Genomic DNA, 27041 nt, shown 5'->3' on the forward strand with positions numbered 1-27041 from the left:
AACAACCTCCTTCCCTCAGTAAGAACATTGAAGATGGGTCGTGGCTGGGTCTTCCAGCATGACAATGACCCGAAACCCACAGCCAGGACGACTAAGGAGTGGCTCTGTAAGAAGCATCTCAAGGTCCTGGAGTGGCCTATCCAGTCTCCAGACCTGAACCCAATAGAAAATATTTGTAGGGAGCTGAAAGTCCGTATTGCCCAGAGACAGCCCCGAAACCTAAAGGATCTGGAGAAGGTCTGTATGGAGGAGTGGGCCAAAATCCCTGCTGCAGTGTGTGCAAACCTGGTCAAGAACTACAGGAAACATATAATCTCTGTAATTGCAAACAAAGGTTTCTGTACCAAATATTAAGTTCTGCTTTTCTGATGTATCAAATACTTATGTCATGCAATAAAATGCAAATTAATTACTTAAAAATCATACAATGTGATTTTCTGTATTTTTGTTTTAGAGTCCGTCTCTCACAGTTGAAGTGCACCTATGATAAAAAGTACAGACCTCTACATGCTTTGTAAGTAGGAAAACCTGCAAAATCGGCAGTGTTTCAAATACTTGTTCTCCCCACTGTATGGAAGACTAGACTACAGAACATATAGAAGACTAGATTACAGTACATCACCATACAGAACATATAGAAGACTAGACTACAGTACATATTAAGGACTACAGTAGTGTGTGGTTTTGATAAGGCCCAGAGCAGCAGCCTACCTGTGGCTGGGCGTATGGAGAAGGCCAGGCCCGTCTCTGTGATGATAGGCCTCCAGGTGAAGTCAGCCGGGTGGTTCCTGGGGTTGACCAGGGTCACAGTACCCCTGTAGCCCGACTGGGCCAGGTAGCTGGGGGAAGGGGACAGGACCACCTGGCTCTGGGACAGCTGGAGGACCACAGGGACCAGCTGGGACTGAACCAGGACATGGCTTCGGTGATGACTATTCACCGTGTAGGAGATTGACCTGTGAGAGGGAGATGGAATCTACCAGTCAAATGTCAGCCAGGCAGTCAGTTAATCAATCAATAAGAATTGGACTCGATTTGGTTTGTCAATTATCAATTTAGGAAACCTCTATATATAAAGAGAGAGAGAGAGAGAGAGAGAGAGAGAGAGAGAGAGAGAGAGAGAGAGAGAGAGAGAGACAGAGAGAGAGACAGAGACAGAGACAGAGACAGACAACCAGCCACACACACAGTGACTAACTTGTGGAACTTTCCCAGCTTGGTGCTCTCTAAGACGAGGGGCAGGGTGGCTCTGGAGAGGGGGGGCAGCACGTGGGACAGTGGACTGGAGCGCTGCAGCTCAGGACAGCAGTCTAACTCCAGCTGCACCCACACATACACCTGCAGGTTGTTCACCAGGTCCAGGTTCCTCACACACACTGAGGCCACACACACCTCACCAAAATCTATTAAGGACGGGCCTGGAAGGGGAGGAGGGGAAACCAAACTCTGATTCACATCTTTAAAATGCTAATGTAGTGAATATTCTCTTCATCAGCCATGGGAGGGACAAGAGGGCTTAAGATTCCTATTGCAAACAAAGACTGCATGTGTTTCTCACCTATGACTACATGGTGGAGCTGCTGAACTGTCAGGGTGCGACTGCAGTCTGCCACCTCCTGGTTGGTGGAGGGTAGGGCATTGATGCCCTCTGTCACCTGGACAGCAGCGAGTTAAAGAATGATAGAGACAGAGGAATACCATACAGTCAGTCAGGAAACACCAGATATAGAATGATAGAGACAGAGGAATACCATACAGTCAGTCAGGAAACACCAGATACAGAATGATAAAGGGAGGGGATTGCAGAGGCTAAAACAGGTAACTGTAGACTTTAGAGGACCCATGAAAAATGGTTTACCAGAGACTTTAAACACCCTGCTTTACCTTCCATACCTGTCTGAATCTGGACCTGGTCTCCATGGCAGCCAGCATACAGGTGGTCAATAGCTGGCTATGTTCCTGGTCGACGCTATGCCCCTCCTGGCTGTGATTGGACTCCAGGTCCCTCAGAGAGAGCTGGGGGGTGAGGAGTCCTGCGGCAGGCCGGAGCCCAATGTCTACGTTGTCCTCCACCTCACCATGCAGCCTGAGCATACATATGGAAAACATCGTCAGATACCGCCTTGTTGTCAGCCTACAGCACATATTGAGGGGATTTTATTCAACTGGCCAGGTTGCACTGGGGCATGGCCCGTCACGTGACTGGGCGAAGCTGGTGAGGGAGGCGCGCTCTGCTCATATTATCAACAAGTCAGCGTGATGCATCGTTCAGAAACATCCATTTTTCATCAAATAGAGTATATGTTTGAACCTTCAAACTAGTTTTCATTGGGAAGGCAGATAAAGCTTTCCATTCAAAAGAGAAGTGTAGAGTGCCAGATGAATCAGGTCCCCTCATAGGTCGACGTTTTAGAAGGGGAGTGGCTAGGACCGAGCTTTGGAAAGAGGGGAGGGGTGGATTTGTCAGTTTCAGTTTGCAGTTTCGTTCTTGCTTAAAATGTTGAACCCACTAAGCAATTACCGCCAGGCGACGTCTTTTGGACTTTAGTCCGGCTGCCTTATTCAGGTATTTTTGTGGTGCGGTCTGGACCGGCCTTGATTTCAACATCCACTGATTTAGATTTTTGATCCGGTCTGGACAATATTTGAACCATTCATAGACATCTATATTTGGTTCAGATTTGGTCCAGTCCAGACCAGCCTTGATTTGACCCCAAAAAACAAGTCTATGATTGGCCTATGGGACTCCCAATCACGGCCGGTTGTGATACAGCCTGGAATTAAACCAGGGTCTATAGTGACACCTCTAACTCTGAGATGCAGTGCCTTAGACCGTTGCACCACTCAGGAGCACAGTACAGTACAGTAGAATACAGTAAAGTAGAGCACAGTACAGTACAGTAGAGCACAATACAGTAGAGCACAATACAGTACATGTACTCTACTCTACTGAACTAAACTGTACTCCATAGTACTTTACTGAATAAAACTCAACTGTCCCGTACCATAGTATACTCTACAGTACTTTACTGTACTGTAATGTGATTTTCAAATGTGTGAAACAGCCTAGACGTCTATGATGTGTTCAGATTTGGAGGGGGGGGCTCATTTGAATAATACCCAGCATGCTTTGCAAGTGTTTGCTTTCAACATTTACATTTTGGTCATTCAGCAGACGCTCTTATCCAGAGCAACTGGCAGTCAGTGCATTCAATCAAGGTAGATAAAAAACAGAAGCAAGAAAATAAAAAATGTGTAGCCGTTACTGAGAATGTTATTATAGTTGAAGTGGCCTGTTAGTTCATTCAGTATGTTAAACTATTTTGAACATCATTGATGCCAGTTTTAAAGCTTTTGAAAAATCTAACATAAGTGAATGTGACTGATGGGAGCATTAATAAATCACAGTCTTGAGTTGGCTCCTAATTCCTATGTTATTGTGATATACAGTCATGCTTACTTCATTGATAATGTGCAGAAATTTGTCCATAGAATCATTGACTGAAAAATACATGCACATATTTTCAAAGTCTGTAAATTACACATTTTCAACATCCAGAAAATACGCATTTTCAATGTCAGAAAATAAGGCGTTTCTTTGACGTCCGACGTGAAATGCTTTAAAAGTCTGGTCATGGCTCACATCAACACCATTATCCCAGAAACCCTAGACCCACTCCACTTTGCATACCGCCCCAACAGATCCACAGATGATGCAATCTCTATTGCACTCCACACTGCCCTTTCACACCTGAACAAAAGGAATACCTATGTGAGAATGCTATTCATTGACTACAGCTCAGCGTTCAACAGCATAGTGCCCTCCAAGCTCATCACTAAGCTAAGGACCCTGGGACTAAACACCTGCCTCTGCAACTGGATCCTGGACTTCCTGACAGGCCGCCCCCAGGTGGTAAAGGTAGGTAACAACACATCCGCCACGCTGATCATCAACACGGGGGCCCCTCAGGGGTGTGTGCTCAGTCCCCTCCTGTACTCCCTGTTCACTCATGACTGCACGGCCAGGCACGACTCCAACACCATCAATGAGTTTGCTGATTTACACAACAGTGGTAGGCCTGATCACCGACAACGATGAGACAGCCTATAGGGAGGAGGTCAGAGACCTGACCGTGTGGTGCAAGGACAACAACCTCTCCCTCAAAGTGATCAAGACAAAGGAGATTATTGTGGACTACAGGAAAAGGAGGACCGAGCATGCCACCATTCTCATCGACAGGGCTTTAGTGAAGCAGGTTGAGAGCCAAGTTCCTTGATGTCCACATCACCAACAAACTAACATGGTCCAAGCACACCAAGACAGTCGTGAAGGAGACTCAGGAGACTGAAAAGTTTTGGCATGGGTCCTCAGATCCTCAAAAGGTTTTACAGCTGCACCATCGAGAGCATCCTGGTTGCATCACTGCTTCTACGCTGCTGCTACTCTCTGTTATTATCTATGCATAGGCACTTTAATAACTCTACCTACATGTACATATTACCTCAATTACCTCGACACGGGTGCCCCCGCACATTGACTCTGTACCGGTACCCCCTGTATATAGCCTCCACATTGACTCTGTATCGGTACCCCCTGTATATAGCCTCCACATTGACTCTGTACCGGTACCCCCTGTATATAGCCTCCACATTGACTCTGTACCGGTACCCAAGTATATAGCCTCCACATTGACTCTGTACCGGTACCCCCTGTATATAGCCTCCACATTGACTCTGTACCGGTACCCCCTGTATATAGCCTCCACACTGACTCTGTACCGGTACCCCCTGTATATAGCCTCCACATTGACTCTGTACCGGTACCCCCTGTATATAGCCTCCACATTGACTCTGTACCGGTACCCCCTGTATAAAGCCTCCACATTGACTCTGTACCGGTACCCCCTGTATATAGCCTCCACATTGACTCTGTACCGGTACCCCCTGTATAAAGCCTCCACATTGACTCTGTACCGGTACCCCCTGTATATAGCCTCCACATTGACTCTGTACCGGTACCCCCTGTATAAAGCCTCCACATTGACTCTGTACCGGTACCCCCTGTATAGAGCCTCCACATTGACTCTGTACCGGTACCCCCTGTATATACCCTCCACATTGACTCTGTACCGGTACCCCCTGTATATAGCCTCCACATTGACTCTGTACCGGTACCCCCTGTATAAAGCCTCCACATTGACTCTGTACCGGTACCCCCTGTATATAGCCTCCACATTGACTCTGTACCGGTACCCCCTGTATATAGCCTCCACATTGACTCTGTACCGGTACCCCCTGTATAAAGCCTCCACATTGACTCTGTACCGGTACCCCCTGTATATAGCCTCCACATTGACTCTGTACCGGTACCCCCTGTATAAAGCCTCCACATTGACTCTGTACCGGTACCCCCTGTATAGAGCCTCCACATTGACTCTGTACCGGTACCCCCTGTATATACCCTCCACATTGACTCTGTACCGGTACCCCCTGTATATAGCCTCCACATTGACTCTGTACCGGTACCCCCTGTATAAAGCCTCCACATTGACTCTGTACCGGTACCCCCTGTATATAGCCTCCACATTGACTCTGTACCGGTACCCTCTGTATATAGCCTCCACATTGACTGTGTACCGGTACCCCCTGTATATAGCCTCCACATTGACTCTGTGCCGGTACCCCCTGTATATAGCCTCCACATTGACTCTGTACCGGTACCCCCTGTATAAAGCCTCCACATTGACTCTGTACCGGTACCCCCTGTATAGAGCCTCCACATTGACTCTGTACCGGTACCCCCTGTATATACCCTCCACATTGACTCTGTACCGGTACCCCCTGTATATAGCCTCCACATTGACTCTGTACCGGTACCCCCTGTATAAAGCCTCCACATTGACTCTGTACCGGTACCCCCTGTATATAGCCTCCACATTGACTCTGTACCGGTACCCCCTGTATATAGCCTCCACATTGACTCTGTACTGGTACCCCCTGTATATAGTCTCCACATTGACTCTGTACCGGTACCCCCTGTATATAGCCTCCACACTGACTCTGTACCAGTACCCCCTGTATATAGCCTCCACATTGACTCTGTACCGGTACCCCCTGTATATAGCCTCCACATTGACTCTGTACCGGTACCCCCTGTATATAGCCTCCACACTGACTCTGTACCGGTACCCCCTGTATATAGCCTCCACATTGACTCTGTACCGGTACCCCCTGTATATAGCCTCCACACTGACTCTGTACCGGTACCCCCTGTAAATAGCCTCCACATTGACTCTGTACCGGTACCCCCTGTATAAAGCCTCCACATTGACTCTGTACCGGTACCCCCTGTATATAGCCTCCACATTGACTCTGTACCGGTACCCCCTGTATATAGCCTCCACATTGACTCTGTACTGGTACCCCCTGTATATAGTCTCCACATTGACTCTGTACCGGTACCCCCTGTATATAGCCTCCACACTGACTCTGTACCAGTACCCCCTGTATATAGCCTCCACATTGACTCTGTACCGGTACCCCCTGTATATAGCCTCCACATTGACTCTGTACCGGTACCCCCTGTATATAGCCTCCACACTGACTCTGTACCGGTACCCCCTGTATATAGCCTCCACACTGACTCTGTACCGGTACCCCCTGTATATAGCCTCCACATTGACTCTGTACCGGTACCCCCTGTAAATAGCCTCCACACTGACTCTGTACCGGTACCCCCTGTATATAGCCTCCACACTGACTCTGTACCGGTACCCACTGTATAAAGCCCCGCTATTGTTATTTACTGCTGCTCTTTAATTATTTGTTATTCTTTTCAGCACCTGAAATGTGTGTGATGTCAAGTCTTTTCAGTGTTATTTTGCTTACTGGGTAGCTCTTTGGTTGTGGGTGCCAAGATTACAACATACAGAACACACATCCCACTCTGTCTACCTCGCAGTGGTTTTCTGCAAGCGCGTCTTTCGCAGGCTCCTGATGAAGGCTAGGTAGTGATCTCTGTGTCTCTGTCTCTGCTGCTCCTCCTCCTCCGTGAAGGAAAAGTCAGGGTCCTCGTAGCGGTAACGCTCCACCCCCGTGAAGATGGTCCTGGGTGGAGGGAGAGAGGATATAAGCAGTTCATAAGAGTTCATAGGCAGAACATAGGGGCTACATAGGACTTTACAGAACATAGGGGCTACATAGGACTTTACAGAACATATGGGCTACATAGGACTTTACAAGAACACGGATGCAAATTGTAAACCAACTGCGCTGACTGCCCAGACATCTGGTCACTTTAATAATGCCACTTTAATAATGTTTACATATCTTGCATTACTCATCTCATGTGTATATACTGTATCTTATTCCATCTATTGCATCTCCCCTATGACACTCGGTTATCGCTCATCCATATATTTATATGTACATATTCTTATTCCATCCCTTTACTTAGATTTGTGTGTATTAGGTAGTTGTTGTGGAATTGTTAGAATACTTGTTACATATTACTGCACTGTCTGAACTAGAAGCACAAGCATTTCACTACACTCGCATTAACATTCTATGTGACCAATAGAATTTGATTTGATCTGGCTAGTAGGTCCCTGCAAACCTGACTGCACTGATACTATTTCCATCATTACTATTAGTAGCACTGATACTATTTCCATCATTACTATTAGTAGTACTGATACTATTTCCATCATTACTATTAGTAGTACTGATACTATTTCCATCATTACTATTAGTAGTACTGATACTATTTCCATCATTACTATTAGTAGTACTGATACTATTTCCATCATTACTATTAGTAGTACTGATACTATTTCCATCATTACTATTAGTAGTACTGATACTATTTCCATCATTACTATTAGTAGTACTGATACTATTTCCATCATTACTATTAGTAGTACTGATACTATTTCCATCATTACTATTAGTAGTACTGATACGTCTGTGGAATAGGTCACAGGGTGCCATGGCAGATACTCTATAACTGCCAGTATAACTCAGATGACCTGTAGGTGGTGTCTGGAGAGGCAGGGCGGATGCTGCAGGCCCTGTCGTTGGGGAAGGCCAGTAGCTCTCGCCGGCTACCGTCGAGACTCTGGTTCCTACGGTAGCTCTGGCTCTGACCGTGGCTGTGGAGCCGGGTCTTGGCCGTGCTGAGGACAGCTGCCCGCACCAATCCCACACACCTGCCCAGCTCACTGGAGGGCACCCGGGCATACTGGCCTGTCTCATTGGTCACAGCCGGGGTGATTCCTGATACATCACAGACAAAACAATGACTGGGTGGATCCAATAACAGGTTGAAGATAGAATGCCAGACAATACTTTGAAGAACTATACAGTATGGAAAGGAGATCAGAGGACAGGGCAGTGAGGGGTTCAGTGTGAACTATACAGTATGGGAAGGAGATCAGTGGACAGGGCAGTGAGGGGTTCAGTGTGAACTATACCGTATGGGAAGGAGATCAGTGGACAGGGCAGTGAGGGGTTCAGTGTGAACTATACAGTATGGGAAGGAGATCAGTGGACAGGGCAGTGAGGGGTTCAGTGTGAACTATACAGTATGGGAAGGAGACCAGAGGACAGGGCAGTGAGGGGTTCAGTGTGAACTATACAGTATGGGAAGGAGATCAGAGGACAGGGCAGTGAGGGGTTCAGTGTGAACTATACAGTATGGGAAGGAGATCAGAGGACAGGGCAGTGAGGGGTTCAGTGTGAACTATACAGTATGGGACAGGGCAGTGAGGGGTTCAGTGTGAACTATACAGTATGGGACAGGGCAGTGAGGGGTTCAGTGTGAACTATACAGTATGGGACAGGGCAGTGAGGAGTTCAGTGTGAACTAAACAGTATGGGACGGGCAGTGAGGGGTTCAGTGTGAACTATACAGTATGGAAAGGAGATCAGTGGACAGGGCAGTGAGGGGTTCAGTGTGAACTATACAGTATGGAAAGGAGATCAGTGGACAGGGCAGTGAGGGGTTCAGTGTGAACTATACAGTATGGAAAGGAGATCAGAGGACAGGGCAGTGAGGGGTTCAGTGTGAACTATACAGTATGGGAAGGAGATCAGTGGACAGGGCAGTGAGGAGTTCAGTGTGAACTATACAGTATGGGAAGGAGATCAGTGGACAGGGCAGTGATGGGTTCAGTGTGAACTATACAGTATGGGACAGGGCAGTGAGGGGTTCAGTGTGAACTATACAGTATGGGAAGGAGATCCGAGGACAGGGCAGTGAGGGGTTCAGTGTAATCTATACAGTATGGAAAGGAGATCAGTGGACAGGGCAGTGATGGGTTCAGTGTGAACTATACAGTATGGGAAGGAGATCAGTGGACAGGGCAGTGAGGGGTTCAGTGTGAACTATACAGTATGGAAAGGAGATCAGTGGACAGGGCAGTGAGGGGTTCAGTGTGAACTATACAGTATGGGACAGGGCAGTGAGGGGTTCAGTGTGAACTATACAGTATGGGACAGGGCAGTGAGGGGTTCAGTGTGAACTATACAGTATGGAAAGGAGATCAGTGGACAGGGCAGTGAGGGGTTCAGTGTGAACTATACAGTATGGGACAGGGCAGTGAGGGGTTCAGTGTGAACTATACAGTATGGGACAGGGCAGTGAGGGGTTCAGTGTGAACTATACAGTATGGAAAGGAGATCAGTGGACAGGGCAGTGAGGAGTTCAGTGTGAACTATACAGTATGGGAAGGAGATCAGTGGACAGGGCAGTGAGGGGTTCAGTGTGAACTATACAGTATGGGAAGGAGATCAGAGGACAGGGCAGTGAGGGGTTCAGTGTGAACTATACAGTATGGGAAGGAGATCAGTGGACAGGGCAGTGAGGAGTTCAGTGTGAACTAAACAGTATGGGACAGGGCAGTGAGGGGTTCAGTGTGAACTATACAGTATGGAAAGGAGATCAATGGACAGGGCAGTGATGGGTTAGTGTGAACTATACAGTATGGAAAGGAGACCAGTGGACAGGGCAGTGATGGGGTTCAGTGTGAACTATACAGTATGGAAAGGAGATCAGTGGACAGGGCAGTGAGGGGTTCAGTGTGAACTATGCAGTATGGGAAGGAGATCAGTGGACAGGGCAGTGAGGGGTTCAGGGTGAACTATACAGTATGGAAAGGAGATCAGTGGACAGGGCAGTGAGGAGTTCAGTGTGAACTATACAGTATGGGAAGGAGATCAGTGGACAGGGCAGTGAGGGGTTCAGTGTGAACTATACAGTATGGGAAGGAGATCAGAGGACAGGGCAGTGAGGGGTTCAGTGTGAACTATACAGTATGGGAAGGAGATCAGTGGACAGGGCAGTGAGGGGTTCAGTGTGAACTATACAGTATGGGAAGGAGATCAGAGGACAGGGCAGTGAGGGGTTCAGTGTGAACTATACAGTATGGGAAGGAGATCAGTGGACAGGGCAGTGAGGAGTTCAGTGTGAACTATACAGTATGGGAAGGAGATTAGTGGACAGGGCAGTGAGGGGTTCAGTGTTGGCTGTGTGCAGGGGGTGGTGTTGGGTCTCACCGGGGTTGAGTTTGGGTGTCTCGCATGCGGTCTGCGCTCGGCAAACAGCTGACAGGTGCAGGGTGATGGTGTGGAAGCTGCGGAGGCGGAGCTTGATGGAGGAGGGCTCCAGGTGTACCACCTGACCCAGCAACTCCAGCACCTGTTTCACCTTGAACATCCCCATCTGGTGGGGGGCGAAGGACAGCACCACGTCCTGGACAAAAACACAGATCGATGATTCTGATTTCTGTCAGACTCAGGGAGGATATGGAGGATATTGATAATTCATCCTCTCTGTCTGTTCCGTCAGAGAGGATGCTTGGAGGAGACTGGGGTTGTCTCCAAAATGCCTCCTTATTTCCTATATAATGTACAACTTTAGGGCCCAGACACTCTGTATAGTGGACTACTTTCCTCTGGCCAAAATAAGGAGCCATCTGAGCCTGGACCAGGGCTGTCTACCTGGCTCTGTCCTGGGGAGATGGTTCCACTAGTGGGGTCACTGATGAAGTTGACCATCTGTCTACCTGGCTCTGCTCTGGGGACATGGTTCCACCAGGAGGGTCACTGATGAAGTTGACCATCTATCTACCTGTCTCTGCTCTGGGGAGATGGTTCCACTAGTGGGGTCACTGATGAAGTTGACCATCTATCTACCTGGCTTTGTCCTGGGGACATGGTTCCACCAGGAGGGTCACTGATGAAGTTGACCATCTATCTACCTGTCTCTGCTCTGGGGAGATGGTTCCACTAGGGGGGTCACTGATGAAGTTGGCCATCTATCTACCTGGCTCTGCTCTGGGGAGATGGTTCCACTAGTGGGGTCACTGATGAAGTTGACCATCTATCAACCTGGCTTTGTCCTGGGGAGATGGTTCCACTAGTGGGGTCACTGATGAAGTTGACCATCTATCTACCTGGCTTTGTCCTGGGGAGATGGTTCCACTAGTGGGGTCACTGATGAAGTTGACCATCTATCTACCTGGCTCTGCTCTGGGGAGATGGTCCCACTAGGAGGGTCACTGATGAAGTTGACCATCTATCTACCTGGCTTTGTCCTGGGGAGATGGTTCCACTAGTGGGGTCACTGATGAAGTTGACCATCTATCTACCTGGCTTTGTCCTGGGGAGATGGTTCCACTAGTGGGGTCACTGATGAAGTTGACCATCTATCTACCTGGCTCTGCTCTGGGGAGATGGTTCCACTAGGAGGGTCACTGATGAAGTTGACCATCTGTCTACCTGGCTCTGCTCTGGGGAGATGGTTCCACTAGGAGGGTCACTGATGAAGTTGACCATCTATCTACCTGTCTCTGCTCTGGGGAGATGGTCCCACTAGTGGGGTCACTGATGAAGTTAACCATCTATCTACCTGGCTCTGCTCTGGGGAGATGGTTCCACTAGGAGGGTCACTGATGAAGTTGACCATCTATCTACCTGGCTTTGTCCTGGGGAGATGGTTCCACTAGGAGGGTCACTGATGAAGTTGACCATCTATCTACCTGGCTCTGCTCTGGGGAGATGGTTCCACTAGGAGGGTCACTGATGAAGTTGACCATCTGTCTACCTGGCTCTGCTCTGGGGAGATGGTTCCACTAGGAGGGTCACTGATGAAGTTGACCATCTATCTACCTGGCTTTGTCCTGGGGAGATGGTTCCACTAGGAGGGTCACTGATGAAGTTGACCATCTATATACCTGTCTCTGCTCTGGGGAGATGGTTCCACTAGGAGGGTCACTGATGAAGTTGACCATCTATCTACCTGGCTTTGTCCTGGGGAGATGGTTCCACTAGGAGGGTCACTGATGAAGTTGACCATCTATATACCTGGCTTTGTCCTGGGGACATGGTTCCACTAGGAGGGTCACTGATGAAGTTGACCATCTATCTACCTGGCTCTGCTCTGGGGAGATGGTTCCACTAGTGGGGTCACTGATGAAGTTGACCATCTATCTACCTGGCTCTGCTCTGGGGAGATGGTTCCACTAGGAGGGTCACTGATGAAGTTGACCATCTATCTACCTGGCTCTGCTCTGGGGAGATGGTTCCACTAGGAGGGTCACTGATGAAGTTGACCATCTATCTACCTGGCTCTGCTCTGGGGAGATGGTTCCACTAGGAGGGTCACTGATGAAGTTGACCATCTATCTACCTGGCTTTGTCCTGGGGAGATGGTTCCACTAGTGGGGTCACTGATGAAGTTGACCATCTATATACCTGTCTCTGCTCTGGGGAGATGGTTCCACTAGGAGGGTCACTGATGAAGTTGACCATCTATATACCTGTCTCTGCTCTGGGGAGATGGTTCCACTAGTGGGGTCACTGATGAAGTTGACCATCTATCTACCTGGCTCTGCTCTGGGGAGATGGTTCCACTAGGAGGGTCACTGATGAAGTTGACCATCTATCTACCTGGCTTTGTCCTGGGGAGATGGTTCCACTAGTGGGGTCACTGATGAAGTTGGCCATCTTTCGGAACTTGAAGGTGACAGGGAGTAGAGGGGAGAGGTTGCGGAGCACACACAGGACGTCCACACGCTCTCCCATCTGGCACTGCTGGAAGCTGAAGCTGTGGCCGGGGCTGGGCACCAGGGAGACAGGGAGGGCTGAGCCAGTCACCGCCAGCTCCACACAGTAACCTGGGGATAGAGGTCAGGGCTTAGGGGTCAGAGAGGTCAGGGGTCAAGTACAAGACAGTCCCAGATCAAGCACAACACTTCTGTTATAGCTGTTGTACACATGTCAGTCAGTACCCCTCACCAGAGAATGGCTTCAATTGTTGTTTTTACTAATGATATAATATACACTGTTAAATGGCAGCATGTTGTTCCTGCCATTGGTAAGGAACAGACTGAGGCTTGCTGTACCATTGTGGGGAGGTACAGTGGAGTGCTGCTGGTGGTTGAAGCCATCTTTACTTCCCACTGTCTGAAACTTGAGGAAGAGTGAGTAGTCTTGTTTACTGGCTGCTGCTGAGGCCCCACTGGTCTTCTGCTCCTCCCTGCTCCTTCTGAAGAACAAAACAACCATTATATACTGCCTGTTATAATATCTTTATACACATTTATACCCCCACATAGACACACACACAGGAGGGCTGGATACCTTCTGCTGACAGGACGGAAGCAGACCCACAGAGTGGTTCTGTCGTAGGGTCTCAGTCGTCCCTCGTTGGGCACACAGGCGATCACAGTGGAGGGATCCACAGCGGTGGCCCTGTTACGAACACTCCTCTCTAGCAGCGCTGCGTCTGTACTCCTCTGGAGGTCAAAGCCCTGATGAAACACACACACAAAGACACACAAACACACAGGCAGACACACACACAGACACACACAGACACACACAGACACACACACAGACACACAGACACACACACACAGACACACAGACAGACACACACACAGACACACAGACAGACACACACACACACACACACACACACACAGACACAGACACACACACACAGGCAGACACACAAACACACACAGACAGACACACACACACAGACACACAGACACACAGACAGACACACACAGACACACAGACACAGACAAACACACACACAGACACAGACACACACACACACACACACACACACACACACACACATACAGCAATACAAACGTGTATCAGGCCTAACGATAGGGATCTAAAAACACAGTTTAGTATAGTTGCACTTCAGTGTGAAATAAGTCAAAAAAATGTATTTAACATTATTTTACCAGCTACATTGACTGAGAACACATTCTCATTTACAGCAACGACCTGAGGAATAGTTACAGGGGAGAGGAGGGGGAAATGAATGAAACAATTGTAAACTGGGGATGATTAGGTGGCCATGATGGTATGAAGACCAGATTGGGAATTTAGTCAGGACACCAGGGTTAACACCCCTGCTTGTACAATAAGTGCCATGGGGTCTTTAGTGACCACACAGAATCAGGACACCCTTTTAACGTCCCATCCGAAAGACAGCACCCTACACAGGGCAATGTCCCCAATCACTGCCCTGAGGCGTTGGGGCATTGTTTTTAGACCAGAGGAAAGGGTGCCTCCTACTGGCCCTCCAACACCACTTCCAGCAGCATCTGGTCTCCATCCAGGGAATGTGTCTGTGTTTTCTCTCTGTGTGTGTCTGTGTTTTCTCTCTGTGTGTGTCTGTGTTTTCTCTCTGTGTGTGTCTGTGTTTTCTCTCTGTGTGTGTCTGTGTTTTCTCTCTGTGTGTGTTGGTGCAGGTGTGTGTCTGTGTTTTCTCTCTGTGTGTGTTGGTGCATGTGTGTGTCTGTGTTTTCTCTCTGTGTGTGTTGGTGCATGTGTGTGTCTGTGTTTTTTCTCTGTGTGTGTTGGTGCATGTGTGTGTCTGTGTTTTCTCTGTGTGTGTGTGTTGGTGCATGTGTGTGTCTGTGTTTTCTCTCTGTGTGTGTTGGTGCAGGTGTGTGTCTGTGTTTTCTCTCTGTGTGTGTTGGTGCAGGTGTGTGTCTGTGTTTTTTCTCTGTGTGTGTTGGTGCATGTGTGTGTCTGTGTTTTCTCTCTGTGTGTGCTGGTGCAGGTGTGTGTCTGTGTTTTCTCTCTGTGTGTGCGTACCATTTCTGTCCCTGGAGCATCGTCCTGTAGCACCACCATCCAGTCGCAGGCCTGTGGTCCATTGTTCACCAGAGCCACCTTTTCCACCCGGGACGTCCCAAAGAAGACGGGTCCGAAGCGGAGGCAGGACAACCTCTCCCCCTCTAGGTCCTGGAGCTCCAGGCTCTGCTCCAAAACATCAGCCCTGATCTTCAGGACCACGTCCTTACTGTTCTGCAGCTTCACCCTGAGAGAAAGGGAAGGAGGGAAGGAGGAAACTCAATAAACACACACAAAATGCACAAACAAAGAACCATAAGTAACACTAAGCAGAATAAGGCGGAGAATGTAAGATGGTGTTCAAGAGTCTCTAGTTTCCTTACTGGGCCTCCTCTCTGACCCTCGTGGGTCTGTCAGTGCAGAGTTCCACCTTCAGCCACTGGGTTGCGCCAGACTGCAGGACGCCACTGCTGGGAGAGAGCCTGATGGACTGGTCTCCATCATACAGCACCTGAAAAGCTCCTTCAGCAAGGCCAAGGGCATGAACAGCAATCAATTAAGATAACAATAAGAAAGATACCATAAATAAATCAGCTAGATTACTGCAAATGTCAACTAAAATCAATCAATGCAAGTTTACAGAAGTGGGTTCAATGGGAGAGGCAAAAGCATAATACCTGGAGCAGATCCCTGATTGGTCAATTCCACCTCTTTGCTGATCACCTGACTGTTTGCCATCACAGAGCCGAAATCAGCGAGAGATTCCATGGTGAGAGAACACGCCGGGGAGAACCTGCAGGAAAGCCCAAATATAAGTAACCTTGGATGAGACCTGAAGATTACATTAACCCGCTAATGCCTAGGCACATGTCTGTTGGAACCCGAGAAAGCAACTACATGAATGAGTGATGTCATAGCAGGTGTATATATGACTCTACTTACGCTAAGAGGGGGATCTCCATGGCTTTGTCTTCCAGGACAAGGAGCAGACGGTCACAGACATCCTCATCTTTCTCAGGCCTGAACTCTAGAGTGCCACTCAGGGACAATCCAGCAGCAATGGGGGTTTCTGTGTTTGTCACCTTGAATTTGAACAGCTTGAGTGGTAGGACAACGGGTTGATACAATTAAAGAAGAGAGGGGCAGGGCAATATGAAGGGTGGAAGTAACAAAAGTGTATAATAATGTATTGCATCAATCAAAATGAGTTTATTCGTTAGAATAGGACAAAAGCGCAATGAAAACTAAGCACACGTTGCTCTGAACTTTACTAACGTATTACACACAAAGACAGCTGACAGGCAGCACTGCAGAAAGGATTTCACCTTTGATGTGGGTTCAAGCAGTCTCATTCTTTTCGAGGTAATTCCAGTGTTGGTCACCGTGACAGTGGTCTTGTAAACCTTCCCTGCTTTTACGTCGGTAAACTCAACAACCGGGGGATTAATTCTAACATAATTCGTTGTCATATTGTTATAGCTAAAAGTTGAGAGACTAATAGCAAAATTCGACGTCTTATCCCAGTTCAGGTTTTGGTCCTAAGTTATCAATGAAATAGGCTTCCTTTTCTGCACTAGCAATGTTTCAATGTATAAGGATAACCACATACCGATACAGTGTAGCGTTCATGGTTACCATGGCAACAAGACGTAGGAACATTGTCATAGGTACTTGTTTTCAACGGACAACATTCAGCCGGATCTATTTCCGGTCCTTCCTTTTCAACAGTTCCCCACCAAAGTGAGTTTGTCTGATTGATAATCCTCGTACAATCTAACTCCATCCTCCAGTATTTATGCATAAAACACACATTTTCATTGTCCACATTCAAAGCTGTGTACCTCATTGTCAATCGGATTTGAGTTTGTGATGCATTGTGCATTCATTTAGTTAACAAAAACAGTCAGAACTTTAGTTACCGTGCACACCACAGGCTCCGTAACATGCTAGCTGGCTAGCTACCAGACATAACATATACTTTTGCCAGCTAACTACAGGCAGTCCAATTAATGGTTACATTTAGCCATTTTCATGAGCCATTTTTGTTTCGCTGGAGCAGGGATGTTTTCCTGTTTTGGACGTTAGTGTACCTGGCTAGCTAGCTAACGTTAGCCTAGCAGTTCTGGCGTTTTACTTTGTATGGGACAATCTTAACTTGAACCATCCCGGTTTGTCTTTTCAGATGGCTCCTACCAAGAAGGGAGAGAAGAAGAAGGGGCGTTCAGCCATCAATGAGGTGGTGACCAGAGAATACACCGTCAACATCCACAAGCGCATCCATGGAGTGTAAGTACTGTGGTGCAAATGGACAAATTCACCAACAGATGCCAGGTCAAAGTTGGCTCAGCGTCCTCAAAACACTTGTGTCATTTGCACCTGAAGTCGTTTTTCATCAGTACCAGAGGATATGGTCTGGTGTGACATATGGGAGTATTTACATCACAGAGCATGGTGTGACATCATATGGGAGTATTTACATCACAGAGCATGGTGTGACATCATATGGGAGTATTTACATCACAGAGCATGGTGTGACATCATATGGGAGTATTTACATCACAGAGCATGGTGTGACATCATATGGGAGTATTTACATCACAGAGCATGGTGTGACATCATATGGGAGTATTTACATCACAGAGCATGGTGTGACATCACATGGCTGTTGACAAATCTGCTGTTCCTCTAAATTGGCAGGTGTCCCTCAAGATGTAGGCTAGTTTTTGTTAGTCCCCCGCGGCTGGTCTTGATCAGAACGTTCCTTCTCTCTACAGGAGCTTCAAGAGGAGAGCTCCTCGTGCTCTCAAAGAGATCCGCAAGTTCGCCATGAAGGAGATGGGAACTCCTGATGTACGCATCGACACCCGCCTGAACAAGGCTGTGTGGACCAAAGGCGTCAAGTAAGGACTAATGAGACGCCTGTTTTAAGATTAATCGGGTGTATTCATTAGTGCACACTAGCAGAATGTTTTGCAACAGTAAACATGGGGTTTCTATTGGACAAGTTCAGAGGTTTCTCCCCATTTCTGCTGTTTGTTTCCATTTGGTGTCTAGTGAATTGTGTTATCATATGAATCAGGTATTACTGTACTCGTGTTTCCCAAGCCATATTAAGTTGGTTAAACAATCACTAAGCCCATTAGTTGAATGGGGCGCTTTCAGCAGGATTAAACGTTTTGGAACGTTCAGATAGAAATAGGGTGTGTTGATCAAACATGCCTCTCTGACATGTAGAATAAGGAATCACATCGGCTCTGTTCGTGGCATTTCTATCTGCCACGTTCGAGAACGTTTGGCAGCTGAACGTGGCCCAGGTGTGCTTCCTCAGGAACAAATACGTGTTCAAATATCAAAACGTGGAATAGCTGAGGGTGCTTGAGGAAAGGGTTTGGTAACAGCTCTTTCTCTGCCCATACAACCACTTATGGTTGTTGACACAAATAGCACTACAACTTGTTGCACAAGCATGTTTTCATTCTGCTTAGTACTAATGTTCACCTGTGTTATTTACAGGAACGTTCACTATGTTATTTACAGGAACGTTCCAATAGGATGAGACTAACGTTCACCTGTGTTATTTACAGGATGAGACTAACGTTCACCTGTGTTATTTACAGGATGAGACTAACGTTCACCTATGTTATTTACAGGAACGTTCCAATAGGATGAGACTAACGTTCATCTCTGTTATTTACAGGATGAGACTAACGTTCACTATGTTATTTACAGGATGAGACTAACGTTCACCTGTGTTATTTACAGGAACATGCCATACAGGATGAGACTAACGTTCACCTGTGTTATTTACAGGAACATGCCATACAGGATGAGACTAACGTTCACCTGTGTTATTTACAGGAACGTGCCATACAGGTTGAGACTAACGTTCACCTGTGTTATTTACAGGAACGTGCCATACAGGATGAGACTAACGTTCACCTGTGTTATTTACAGGAACGTGCCATACAGGATGAGACTAACGTTCACCTGTGTTATTTACAGGAACGTGCCATACAGGATGAGACTAACGTTCACCTGTGTTATTTACAGGAACGTGCCATACAGGATGAGACTAACGTTCACCTGTGTTATTTACAGGAACGTGCCATACAGGATGAGACTAACGTTCACCTGTGTTATTTACAGGAACATGCCATACAGGATGAGACTAACGTTCACCTGTGTTATTTACAGGAACGTGCCATACAGGATGAGACTAACGTTCACCTGTGTTATTTACAGGAACGTGCCATACAGGATGAGACTAACGTTCACCTGTGTTATTTACAGGAACGTGCCATACAGGATGAGACTAACGTTCACCTGTGTTATTTACAGGAACGTGCCATACAGGATGAGACTAACGTTCACCTGTGTTATTTACAGGATGAGACTAACGTTCACCTGTGTTATTTACAGGATGAGACTAACGTTCACCTATGTTATTTACAGGAATGTGCCATACAGGATGAGACTAACGTTCACTATGTTATTTACAGGAACGTGCCATACAGGATGAGGGTACGATTGTCCAGGAAGCGCAATGAGGATGAAGACTCCCCAAACAAACTGTACACACTCGTCACGTATGTCCCTGTCACAACATACAAAGGTGAGGCGTAGTCAATACCAAATGATCCTTCGTAGGTTTGCTAGAGTGTCATTTATTGTGCTGAAACGTCAACGATAGTCTGTTACTGTATATCCCTGTTCTGTTCTTAATACACCAATATGAAAGATGTAGTTTTATCATCTGTTCTGTCCTAGGATGATGAAGATAGAGGTTTATTATTGTCACGCTCTGTTGCTAAAAACCTTTTTCTTTCCTTTGTCAACAGGTCTACAGACGGTCAATGTTGATGAGAATTAGATCTGTCTTCAACGCTTGTAGAATAAATGTATAGAAGTAGTTGTGTCTGATGTCTTTATTATACACCACAACACCACCACACTACAACACCGCAACACCATAACACCACAACACTACAACACTACAACACCACAACACCACAACATCACAACACTACAACACTACAACACCACAACACTACAACACTACAACACCACAACACCACAACACTACAACACTACAACACCACAACACCACAACACTACAACACTACAACACCACAACACCACAACATCACAACACTACAACACTACAACACCACAACACTACAACACCACAACACCACAACACCACAACACTACAACACCACAACACTACAACACTACAACACCACAACACCACAACACTACAACACTGCAACACCGCAACACCATAACACCACAACACCACAACACTACAACACTACAACACCACAACACCACAACATCACAACACCACAACACCACAACACTACAACACCATAACACCACAACACCACAACATCACAACACTACAACACCACAACACTACAACACCACAACACTACAACACCGCAACACCACAACACTACAACACTACAACACCACAACACCACAACATCACAACACTACAACACTACAACACCACAACACCACAACACTACAACACCACAACACTACAACACCACAACACTACAACACCACAACACTACAACACCACAACACTACAACACCACAACACTACAACACCACAACACCACAACACTACAACACCACAACACCACAACACCACAACACTACAACACTACAACACCACAACACTACACTACAACACCACAACACTACAACACTACAACACCACAACACTACAACACCACAACAGGTCCCCAACTTGCGGCCCACTGGTTTTATTTGCCCCCACAGTTTTCTGAGCAGAATAATATTTTTGTCGGGTGGAAAGTCCGCTCTAAGTGATTTTAATTTCACATCTGTTCCCAAGTATTCCCACATAATAGGGAGATACGTGATCGTATAGAAATGTAAGCAAGGTTTAAAATGATTGTTTTAGTCAAACATCTGTTTGGGCTTATTGCAGTCAATCTGCACTCTACAAATCATTAGTAATTATGTTCCCACTCCCTAAAAAATGGTCCTGAGGCTGAATCTAGGTGATGATCCCTGCACTACCAAGTAGATGAACTGTTATGAATACAGGCCTACTTGAAGCGTGTCTGTGACTTGCATGTCTGAATGAGGTTGGATGCCTAAATGTAACTATTCATGACATTATAAACGCACAGACACCTCACACTTATCCCTTCCTTTTCTATTGACTCAAGCTACTGCCTTTTTCAACTTCCTCATACGCCTTATCCGCCTGTTAAATAGCTATCACTAGATGACCTCCACCCAGTACTCTACCCTGATCTTAGTCACTGTCTCTAGCCAGCTACCACCCAGTTACTCAATCCTGATCTTAGTCACTGTCTCTAGCCGGCTACCACCCAGTTACTCTACCCTGATCTTAGTCACTGTCTCTAGCCGGCTACCACCCAGTTACTCACTCCTGATCTTAGTCACTGTCTCTAGCCGGCTACCACCCAGTTACTCTACCCTGATCTTAGTCACTGTCTCTAGCTGGCTACCACCCAGTTACTCTACCCTGATCTTAGTCACTGTCTCTAGCCGGCTACCACCCAGTTACTCAATCCTGATCTTAGTCACTGTTTCTAGCCGGCTACCACCCAGTTACTCAATCCTGCATGGAATCATAGGTCACTTTCATTTTGTTTACATACTGTTTTACTCATTTTATATGTATATACTTACTGTATTATAGTCAATGCCACTGACATTGCTTGTCCTAATATTTATGTATTTCTTAATTCCATTCAATTACTTTTAGATGTGTGGGTATTGTTGTGAATTGTTAGATACTACTACACTGTTGGAGCTAAGAACACAAGCATTTAGTTAGATACTACTACACTGTTGGAGCTAAGAACACAAGCATTTCGCTACAACCGCAATAACATCTGCTAAATATGTGTATACGACCAATACGATTTCATTTGATTTAACCTCCCTGGCACATCCAACTGGCTGTAAGGAATGATGAGCTGTATATACACGGTAAGCCTTATCCTGATATGTGTGTATGTTGTGCAACACCGGTACTCATTCCCACTGGCATCTGGATGTACAACAGGGTTGTTGTCCAAACACACATGACCAGCAGCATGGTGTGACTGGGGCGAATAGTCAATGTTGCATTGTGTGCCATATGAAGCCATGTATGATGGTAGCCCATAGCCTAAGCTCATTTTATATTTGCAGTGAGCATATGCACAACTTTTTGTGTCGAGTTTTTTATTTTATTTTTGAAATACAGGAGCATATGATATCACTGGCCAGTTGAATAGCTAGTTCTCGGGTAGTCTTGTCCAGTCTTATGTTGTGCGGTGTAAACATTTGAACGCTAGAGGGCGAAATTGGTCTGTGTTGTGCATCAACAACATGGATAACGGGACAGGTACGCGAACATCACAAGAAACGTTACTATTGCATTAGTTGCAATTACACAGCAGGTAAGACATCACATTTGGGTTGTACAATGGGAAACTAGCTATCAGATAATTTTCTGATCAAGTCAAACGTACTCAGGAGCAGGCCTAGCTTTCTACACTATTCGGAATGGTCAGAATTATGGCTAGCTAGCAAACAGCAACAAGCTAACAGTAGCTAACGTTAACTGAAGTTAGCCAGCTAGCTGAGCTAAATTGATCTCGCCCTGTCTTTCAGTAGGGACAGTTGTTTTGACCACGCCTATAGTTAGTTGGTGATTGGCATAAATGGTCATGTAGTTTTACAGCCTGCTGAAATGGTAGCCTATGGATGCTAAGCTAGCTAGGTAGCCTGCTAAGTAACTAGTCTCTCCTCACTGTCCCTGTGCCACTCCTCTGCCGGTGGAGCGCCCGTCTGAGTCCAAAGATTATGACAACTAGCTAACGTTAGTTAGTCCAAATATTATAGTAAGGTTTCCCCCTTTCATCTGTGCAGAGTCTGACGAGAAAGACTACCTGCTATTGCTAAACAGCTGTTTCTGCAGGTACCGTCGCTACTTCGATGGCCCACGGGTGATGCAAATAACGATGCGGCACCACTGGCTGCTCGTCGGGGCTTGCGGCTGGGTGTTGCTCATCCTCGTGTTTGCCAACAAGTTTATCAATTTTAACGCCAGAACCACGGATGGTAAGTTATCAGACTGAAACCTGATTGTTTTTTCTCATCAATACTAGCTATCTATACCTTCCAGTAATTGTTCAGCTAGAGTTGTAGCTATAGTTACATAACAACTATGCTGTTAGATTTAAATGTCTAGTCTATCCCCTTTGGAATTGTCTTGTGATCTCTTTGTGTTTTGTGTTTCAGACTATGGGGAGAAGACTGAGATGCAGAGTTGGACTCAACCAGGAGTTAAGACCATCAAATCACTGCCAGCTCAGAAATCAGACAGAAGAGCTCCCAAGTCATCGAACCTGGTAGGTGTTTTGTTTGCGTGTGTTCGCCCTTGAAACAGAATCATCAGTTACTTGAAGTGTGTGTGTGTGTGTGTGTGTCAGTCCTCAGTAGGCCCCTCCATGGCCAACCCAACAGACTGGAACACTGTGGAGACGAGGCGTCGGGAGCTGCTGTCAGCCGTGTGTAAGAACGACTCCCTCAAGAACCTCACTCACACCTCAATCAACAAGTTTGTCTTGGACCGCATCTTTGTGTGTGACAAGCACAAGATCCTCTTCTGCCAGACCCCCAAAGTGGGCAACACTCAATGGAAGAAGGTCCTCATCGTTCTCAATGGTGAGTGAGGGAGGACGGTAGGGAGAGAGTCAGTGAGGGAGGACGGTAGGGAGAGAGTCAGTGAGGGAGGACGGTAGGGAGAGAGTCAGTGAGGGAGGACGGTAGGGAGAGAGTCAGTGAGGGAGGACGGTAGGGAGAGAGTCAGTGAGGGAGGACGGTAGGGAGAGAGTCAGTGAGGGAGGACGGTAGGGAGAGAGGAAGGAAGACAGTGACGGAGTGTCAGTGAGTGATGATGATGAGTAAAGTTGACTCAAAATGTAAGCTTATCTGTCTGTAAATTGTAGTGATGTAGTAGCCTCGATCCCAGTGAAGGACGGAAAAAGAGTGTTCTTCTCTGTCCTTTTGCCCCTCAGGAGAGTTCTCCACTGTGGAGGAGATCCCAGAGAACCTGGTTCATGACCATGAGAAGAACGGACTGCCCCGCCTCTCCTCTCTGACGGAGAAAGAAATCACTAAAAGGTTTAAGGCCCTGCTTCAATACTTCAGAAATGCATCCTACCTTCCTTCCTTCCTTCCTTCCTTGACGTAATCACAGATCTGAATGAGTTAGATTGGATAAAATAATAAGATGGTAATGTAGGCTACCATCGCTTACACCTACCCAATCACTTGCTATCTTAAGATTAATGCACTAATTGTATGTCGGTCTGGATAAGAATGTCTGCTACGTGTTATAGAGCTGTGCTCACGTTAAGCGTTGCTGAACCCCTTTACTGGCTTGTTTGGCCCTGTATTCCATTGTGGTGCTCTGATTCTTTTTGTTTTCTCTCGCCAGGTTAGCCACATACTTCAAGTTCTTCATCGTCAGAGACCCGTTCGAGCGCCTCATCTCCGCCTTCAAGGACAAGTTTGTGAAGAACCCGCGCTTCGAGCCCTGGTACAAGCACGACATCGCTCCCGCCATCATCCGCAAGTACCGTAAGAGTCACCGTGACAACGACGACAACCAGGCGACTACGGGCCTGCGCTTCGAAGACTTCATCCGTTACCTGGGCGACGAGCCCGGGCGGCGCCGCATGGACCGTCAGTTTGGGGAGCATGTTATCCACTGGGTGACTTACGCGGAACTCTGCGCCCCCTGTGACATCACGTACAGCGTCGTGGGGCACCACGAAACTCTAGAACGCGATGCCCCCTACATCCTGAAAGCTGCCGGGATCGAGCGTCTGGTATCGTACCCCACCATACCCCCAGGGATCACCCGTTACAACCGGACCAAGGTGGAGCGCTACTTCTCAGGCATCAGCAAGCGGGACGTCAGGCGGCTTTACGGCCGGTACCAAGGAGACTTCAGCCTCTTCGGCTACCCGAGCCCGGACTTCCTGCTAAACTGAATGACAACGACACTAAAGAAAGACTGTTTTGCAACAATAATATGTCTCTCTAATCTAACATGCATCTTAATCAGTGTGTGGTTTACTGCAGAGGTAGGGAGGGTGTAGCTAGCTAGCCGCCTAGCCTGGCTGCTCTAACTAGGAGCCATAGTAGAGACTAGTGATCCCCACCATCCGGGTTCAAGCCAGGGAGGGATGGAGACTACAGGTTGGTCTGATATAACGTGCTGATCTGCTGTAGGATGATCGTCACTCCTCTACCTGGCTGACAGTAATTCCTGTCTCGACCTAGCAACACTTCCTGCCTCTGCCTAGCAACTGTCACCATGGGCGATGACTGTACTACATGCCTCTACTTCCTGGTAGCCGTCACCATGGTGGCCATGAATGGCATGAGGACCGAGTTGATGGAGAGTTACTCACTATGGTCATGGTTAATGGCTATATTCGCCATACGACCAATGAATTAAGTGCCACATTTCAATGTTATTTAACAACGCTTTTTGTATTATAATAACTTTATTTAAACCAGAGATTACTGTTACATACTGTGCTAAATTGTATCACCCTCTGCACTACTTCCACACAAAGCAGGTCTGCATTATGGACGAACACTGAAGTGGGTCTGGGAGACAGTAGCCTGGTTAAACCAGACTGAATGCTGAGCACACCATTGAAACGTAGCAGAATCAGTTTGAATGCGAGGTTATAGAGATGGTAGTGAAACACTAACCAGTTAACAATATCAGAGTCCCAGCTCTCTTCCCTCCAGTCTAACCGCTCATACAGAGTAGAGCAACTCCATCTAGCTTCAAGACTCGGCACCTATATAAATGGTGTGATTCTGTGACCTCAAAGGGTTGACAAGCGCTGAGTGGGAGGAGTCAGTGTCTGCAATGCCTGTGTTCAGGTGACAGGGGGAAGGTTCACTGTGGTGTAACTCCTGCTGATTGGCTGAAGCTACTACAGTGGATAATACTATGCCTGTATTATGTCATGGGGTGTACAGTCCCTGGGTCTTACCTCATGTTCCCGTCCAGTACAGTAGACAGATATATAGATGTCCTTCAGGGTTAATCCAGTTAAATTCAGCCCAGACACATAATATGGGATCATGGCAATATGGATTGGAGGCATACAGCCAACCCTCTTCTATTCCAATACTTATGTCAAAGAAGGTGGATGAAGGAAGATGTCTTACTCAGGCTGTTTACGTTCTACTTATTAAGGGGTGGCTCTCCCGTAGACACCATTGCTATAGCAGCTGTGTCTGGTCTACTTAGTTCCTTGACTGTATATAAACCATAAAGTGAGGGAGTGGGATGCCTCGCTTCCTCTTCCGTCTCAGTTTGCCACCTGTAAGGGCAGTACATTAGACTACATTGGCACTGTACCTGGGAGAAGGAAAAAATGGTTTCACTTTCTCATCCTCAGAACTGTTATTTCACAATTGAATTCCATGAATTGTCTTATTCTTCATCCTAAACACGACGCCGTCCAATGGCGTCCATGAAGAGAAGTGAGTGACAGTTTCCTGTTGACCTTTTTTAATCAACCAATGTTTGGTATGGTCAGTCACATGGTATTGACAGAGCTAGGTGGACAGGCGGTGGTTACTGAATAATAAAGGTTTCATGTCAAATATAAAACGGGTCTTTTTCACTCTTCTCTGTACCACAACACGTATGAGGCTTTCAGTTATTTTCTCTTTACATGTGAGGTCAGTTAAACTCCGCAGCAGACCTGATATTCTCATTCTAGCAGTAGACCTACCACCACAATTCATTCAATTACACCTAGGGTTGGGCCATATGGGCAAAATATTATCGCAAGGTATTTTCTTAATTTTATGATTTGTAATAATAAAAGTTCTAAATGTGC

At 46.9% G+C, this 27041-nt stretch overlaps 3 protein-coding genes across 4 annotated transcripts in view; 2 read left to right on the forward strand and 1 right to left on the reverse strand.

Annotated features, from left to right (window-relative positions):
* LOC110502326 (cilia- and flagella-associated protein 47) overlaps positions 1–16751 on the reverse strand; it is a 106063-nt gene extending 89312 nt beyond the window's left edge. The window contains exons 1-15 of the mRNA XM_090207306.1: positions 16428–16751; positions 16045–16199; positions 15780–15895; positions 15486–15624; positions 15124–15349; positions 13642–13811; positions 13404–13546; positions 12949–13175; positions 10555–10750; positions 8028–8274; positions 6955–7107; positions 1885–2086; positions 1559–1655; positions 1199–1418; positions 712–956 (exon numbers count right to left, since the gene is read on the reverse strand). Of these exons, the coding sequence (XP_090063432.1) occupies positions 712–956; positions 1199–1418; positions 1559–1655; positions 1885–2086; positions 6955–7107; positions 8028–8274; positions 10555–10750; positions 12949–13175; positions 13404–13546; positions 13642–13811; positions 15124–15349; positions 15486–15624; positions 15780–15895; positions 16045–16199; positions 16428–16571 (2680 nt within the window). The 5' untranslated portion in view covers positions 16572–16751. The remainder of the gene's footprint in view (positions 1–711; positions 957–1198; positions 1419–1558; positions 1656–1884; positions 2087–6954; positions 7108–8027; positions 8275–10554; positions 10751–12948; positions 13176–13403; positions 13547–13641; positions 13812–15123; positions 15350–15485; positions 15625–15779; positions 15896–16044; positions 16200–16427) is intronic.
* Positions 16752–16772: 21 nt separating this feature from the next.
* Positions 16773–20011, forward strand: LOC110528851 (large ribosomal subunit protein eL31). The gene is made up of 5 exons (XM_036982305.2): positions 16773–16842; positions 17285–17388; positions 17877–18002; positions 19602–19714; positions 19941–20011. Exons 2-5 carry the CDS (start codon positions 17285–17287, stop codon positions 19970–19972), a joined length of 375 nt encoding a protein of 124 aa, XP_036838200.1. The 5' UTR covers positions 16773–16842; the 3' UTR covers positions 19973–20011.
* Positions 20012–22201: 2190 nt separating this feature from the next.
* LOC110528837 (carbohydrate sulfotransferase 10) lies at positions 22202–26809 on the forward strand. Of its 2 annotated transcripts, none has more exons than XM_036982314.2 (6): positions 22202–22556; positions 23078–23220; positions 23401–23510; positions 23592–23826; positions 24180–24285; positions 24602–26809. In XM_036982314.2, exons 2-6 carry the CDS (start codon positions 23109–23111, stop codon positions 25158–25160), a joined length of 1122 nt encoding a protein of 373 aa, XP_036838209.1. In that variant the 5' UTR covers positions 22202–22556; positions 23078–23108; the 3' UTR covers positions 25161–26809. The 2 variants fall into 2 exon arrangements, with proteins under 2 accessions (XP_036838209.1, XP_036838211.1); XM_036982316.2 differs by having other exon boundaries at positions 22426–22501.
* The last annotated feature ends 232 nt before the right edge of the window (positions 26810–27041 follow it).

This window comes from Oncorhynchus mykiss, chromosome 18 (genome assembly GCF_057628025.1).
Source record: "Oncorhynchus mykiss isolate SJ-2025 chromosome 18, ASM5762802v1, whole genome shotgun sequence".
NCBI lineage: Eukaryota > Metazoa > Chordata > Actinopteri > Salmoniformes > Salmonidae > Oncorhynchus > Oncorhynchus mykiss.

What these genes read in the sequence shown, in the direction of transcription:
- LOC110528851 (XM_036982305.2), top strand. Translation starts at nt 17,285, where the DNA reads ATGGCTCCTACCAAGAAGGGAGAGAAGAAGAAGGGGCGTTCAGCCATC. An exon ending in CACAAGCGCATCCATGGAGT is followed by an intron (nt 17,389 to 17,876) that starts GTAAGTACTGTG and finishes TTCTCTCTACAG; the next exon opens with GAGCTTCAAGAGGAGAGCTC. An exon ending in CCCTGTCACAACATACAAAG is followed by an intron (nt 19,715 to 19,940) that starts GTGAGGCGTAGT and finishes CTTTGTCAACAG; the next exon opens with GTCTACAGACGGTCAATGTT.
- LOC110528837 (XM_036982314.2), top strand. Translation starts at nt 23,109, where the DNA reads ATGCAAATAACGATGCGGCACCACTGGCTGCTCGTCGGGGCTTGCGGC. An exon ending in TAACGCCAGAACCACGGATG is followed by an intron (nt 23,221 to 23,400) that starts GTAAGTTATCAG and finishes TTTGTGTTTCAG; the next exon opens with ACTATGGGGAGAAGACTGAG. An exon ending in CTCCCAAGTCATCGAACCTG is followed by an intron (nt 23,511 to 23,591) that starts GTAGGTGTTTTG and finishes TGTGTGTGTCAG; the next exon opens with TCCTCAGTAGGCCCCTCCAT.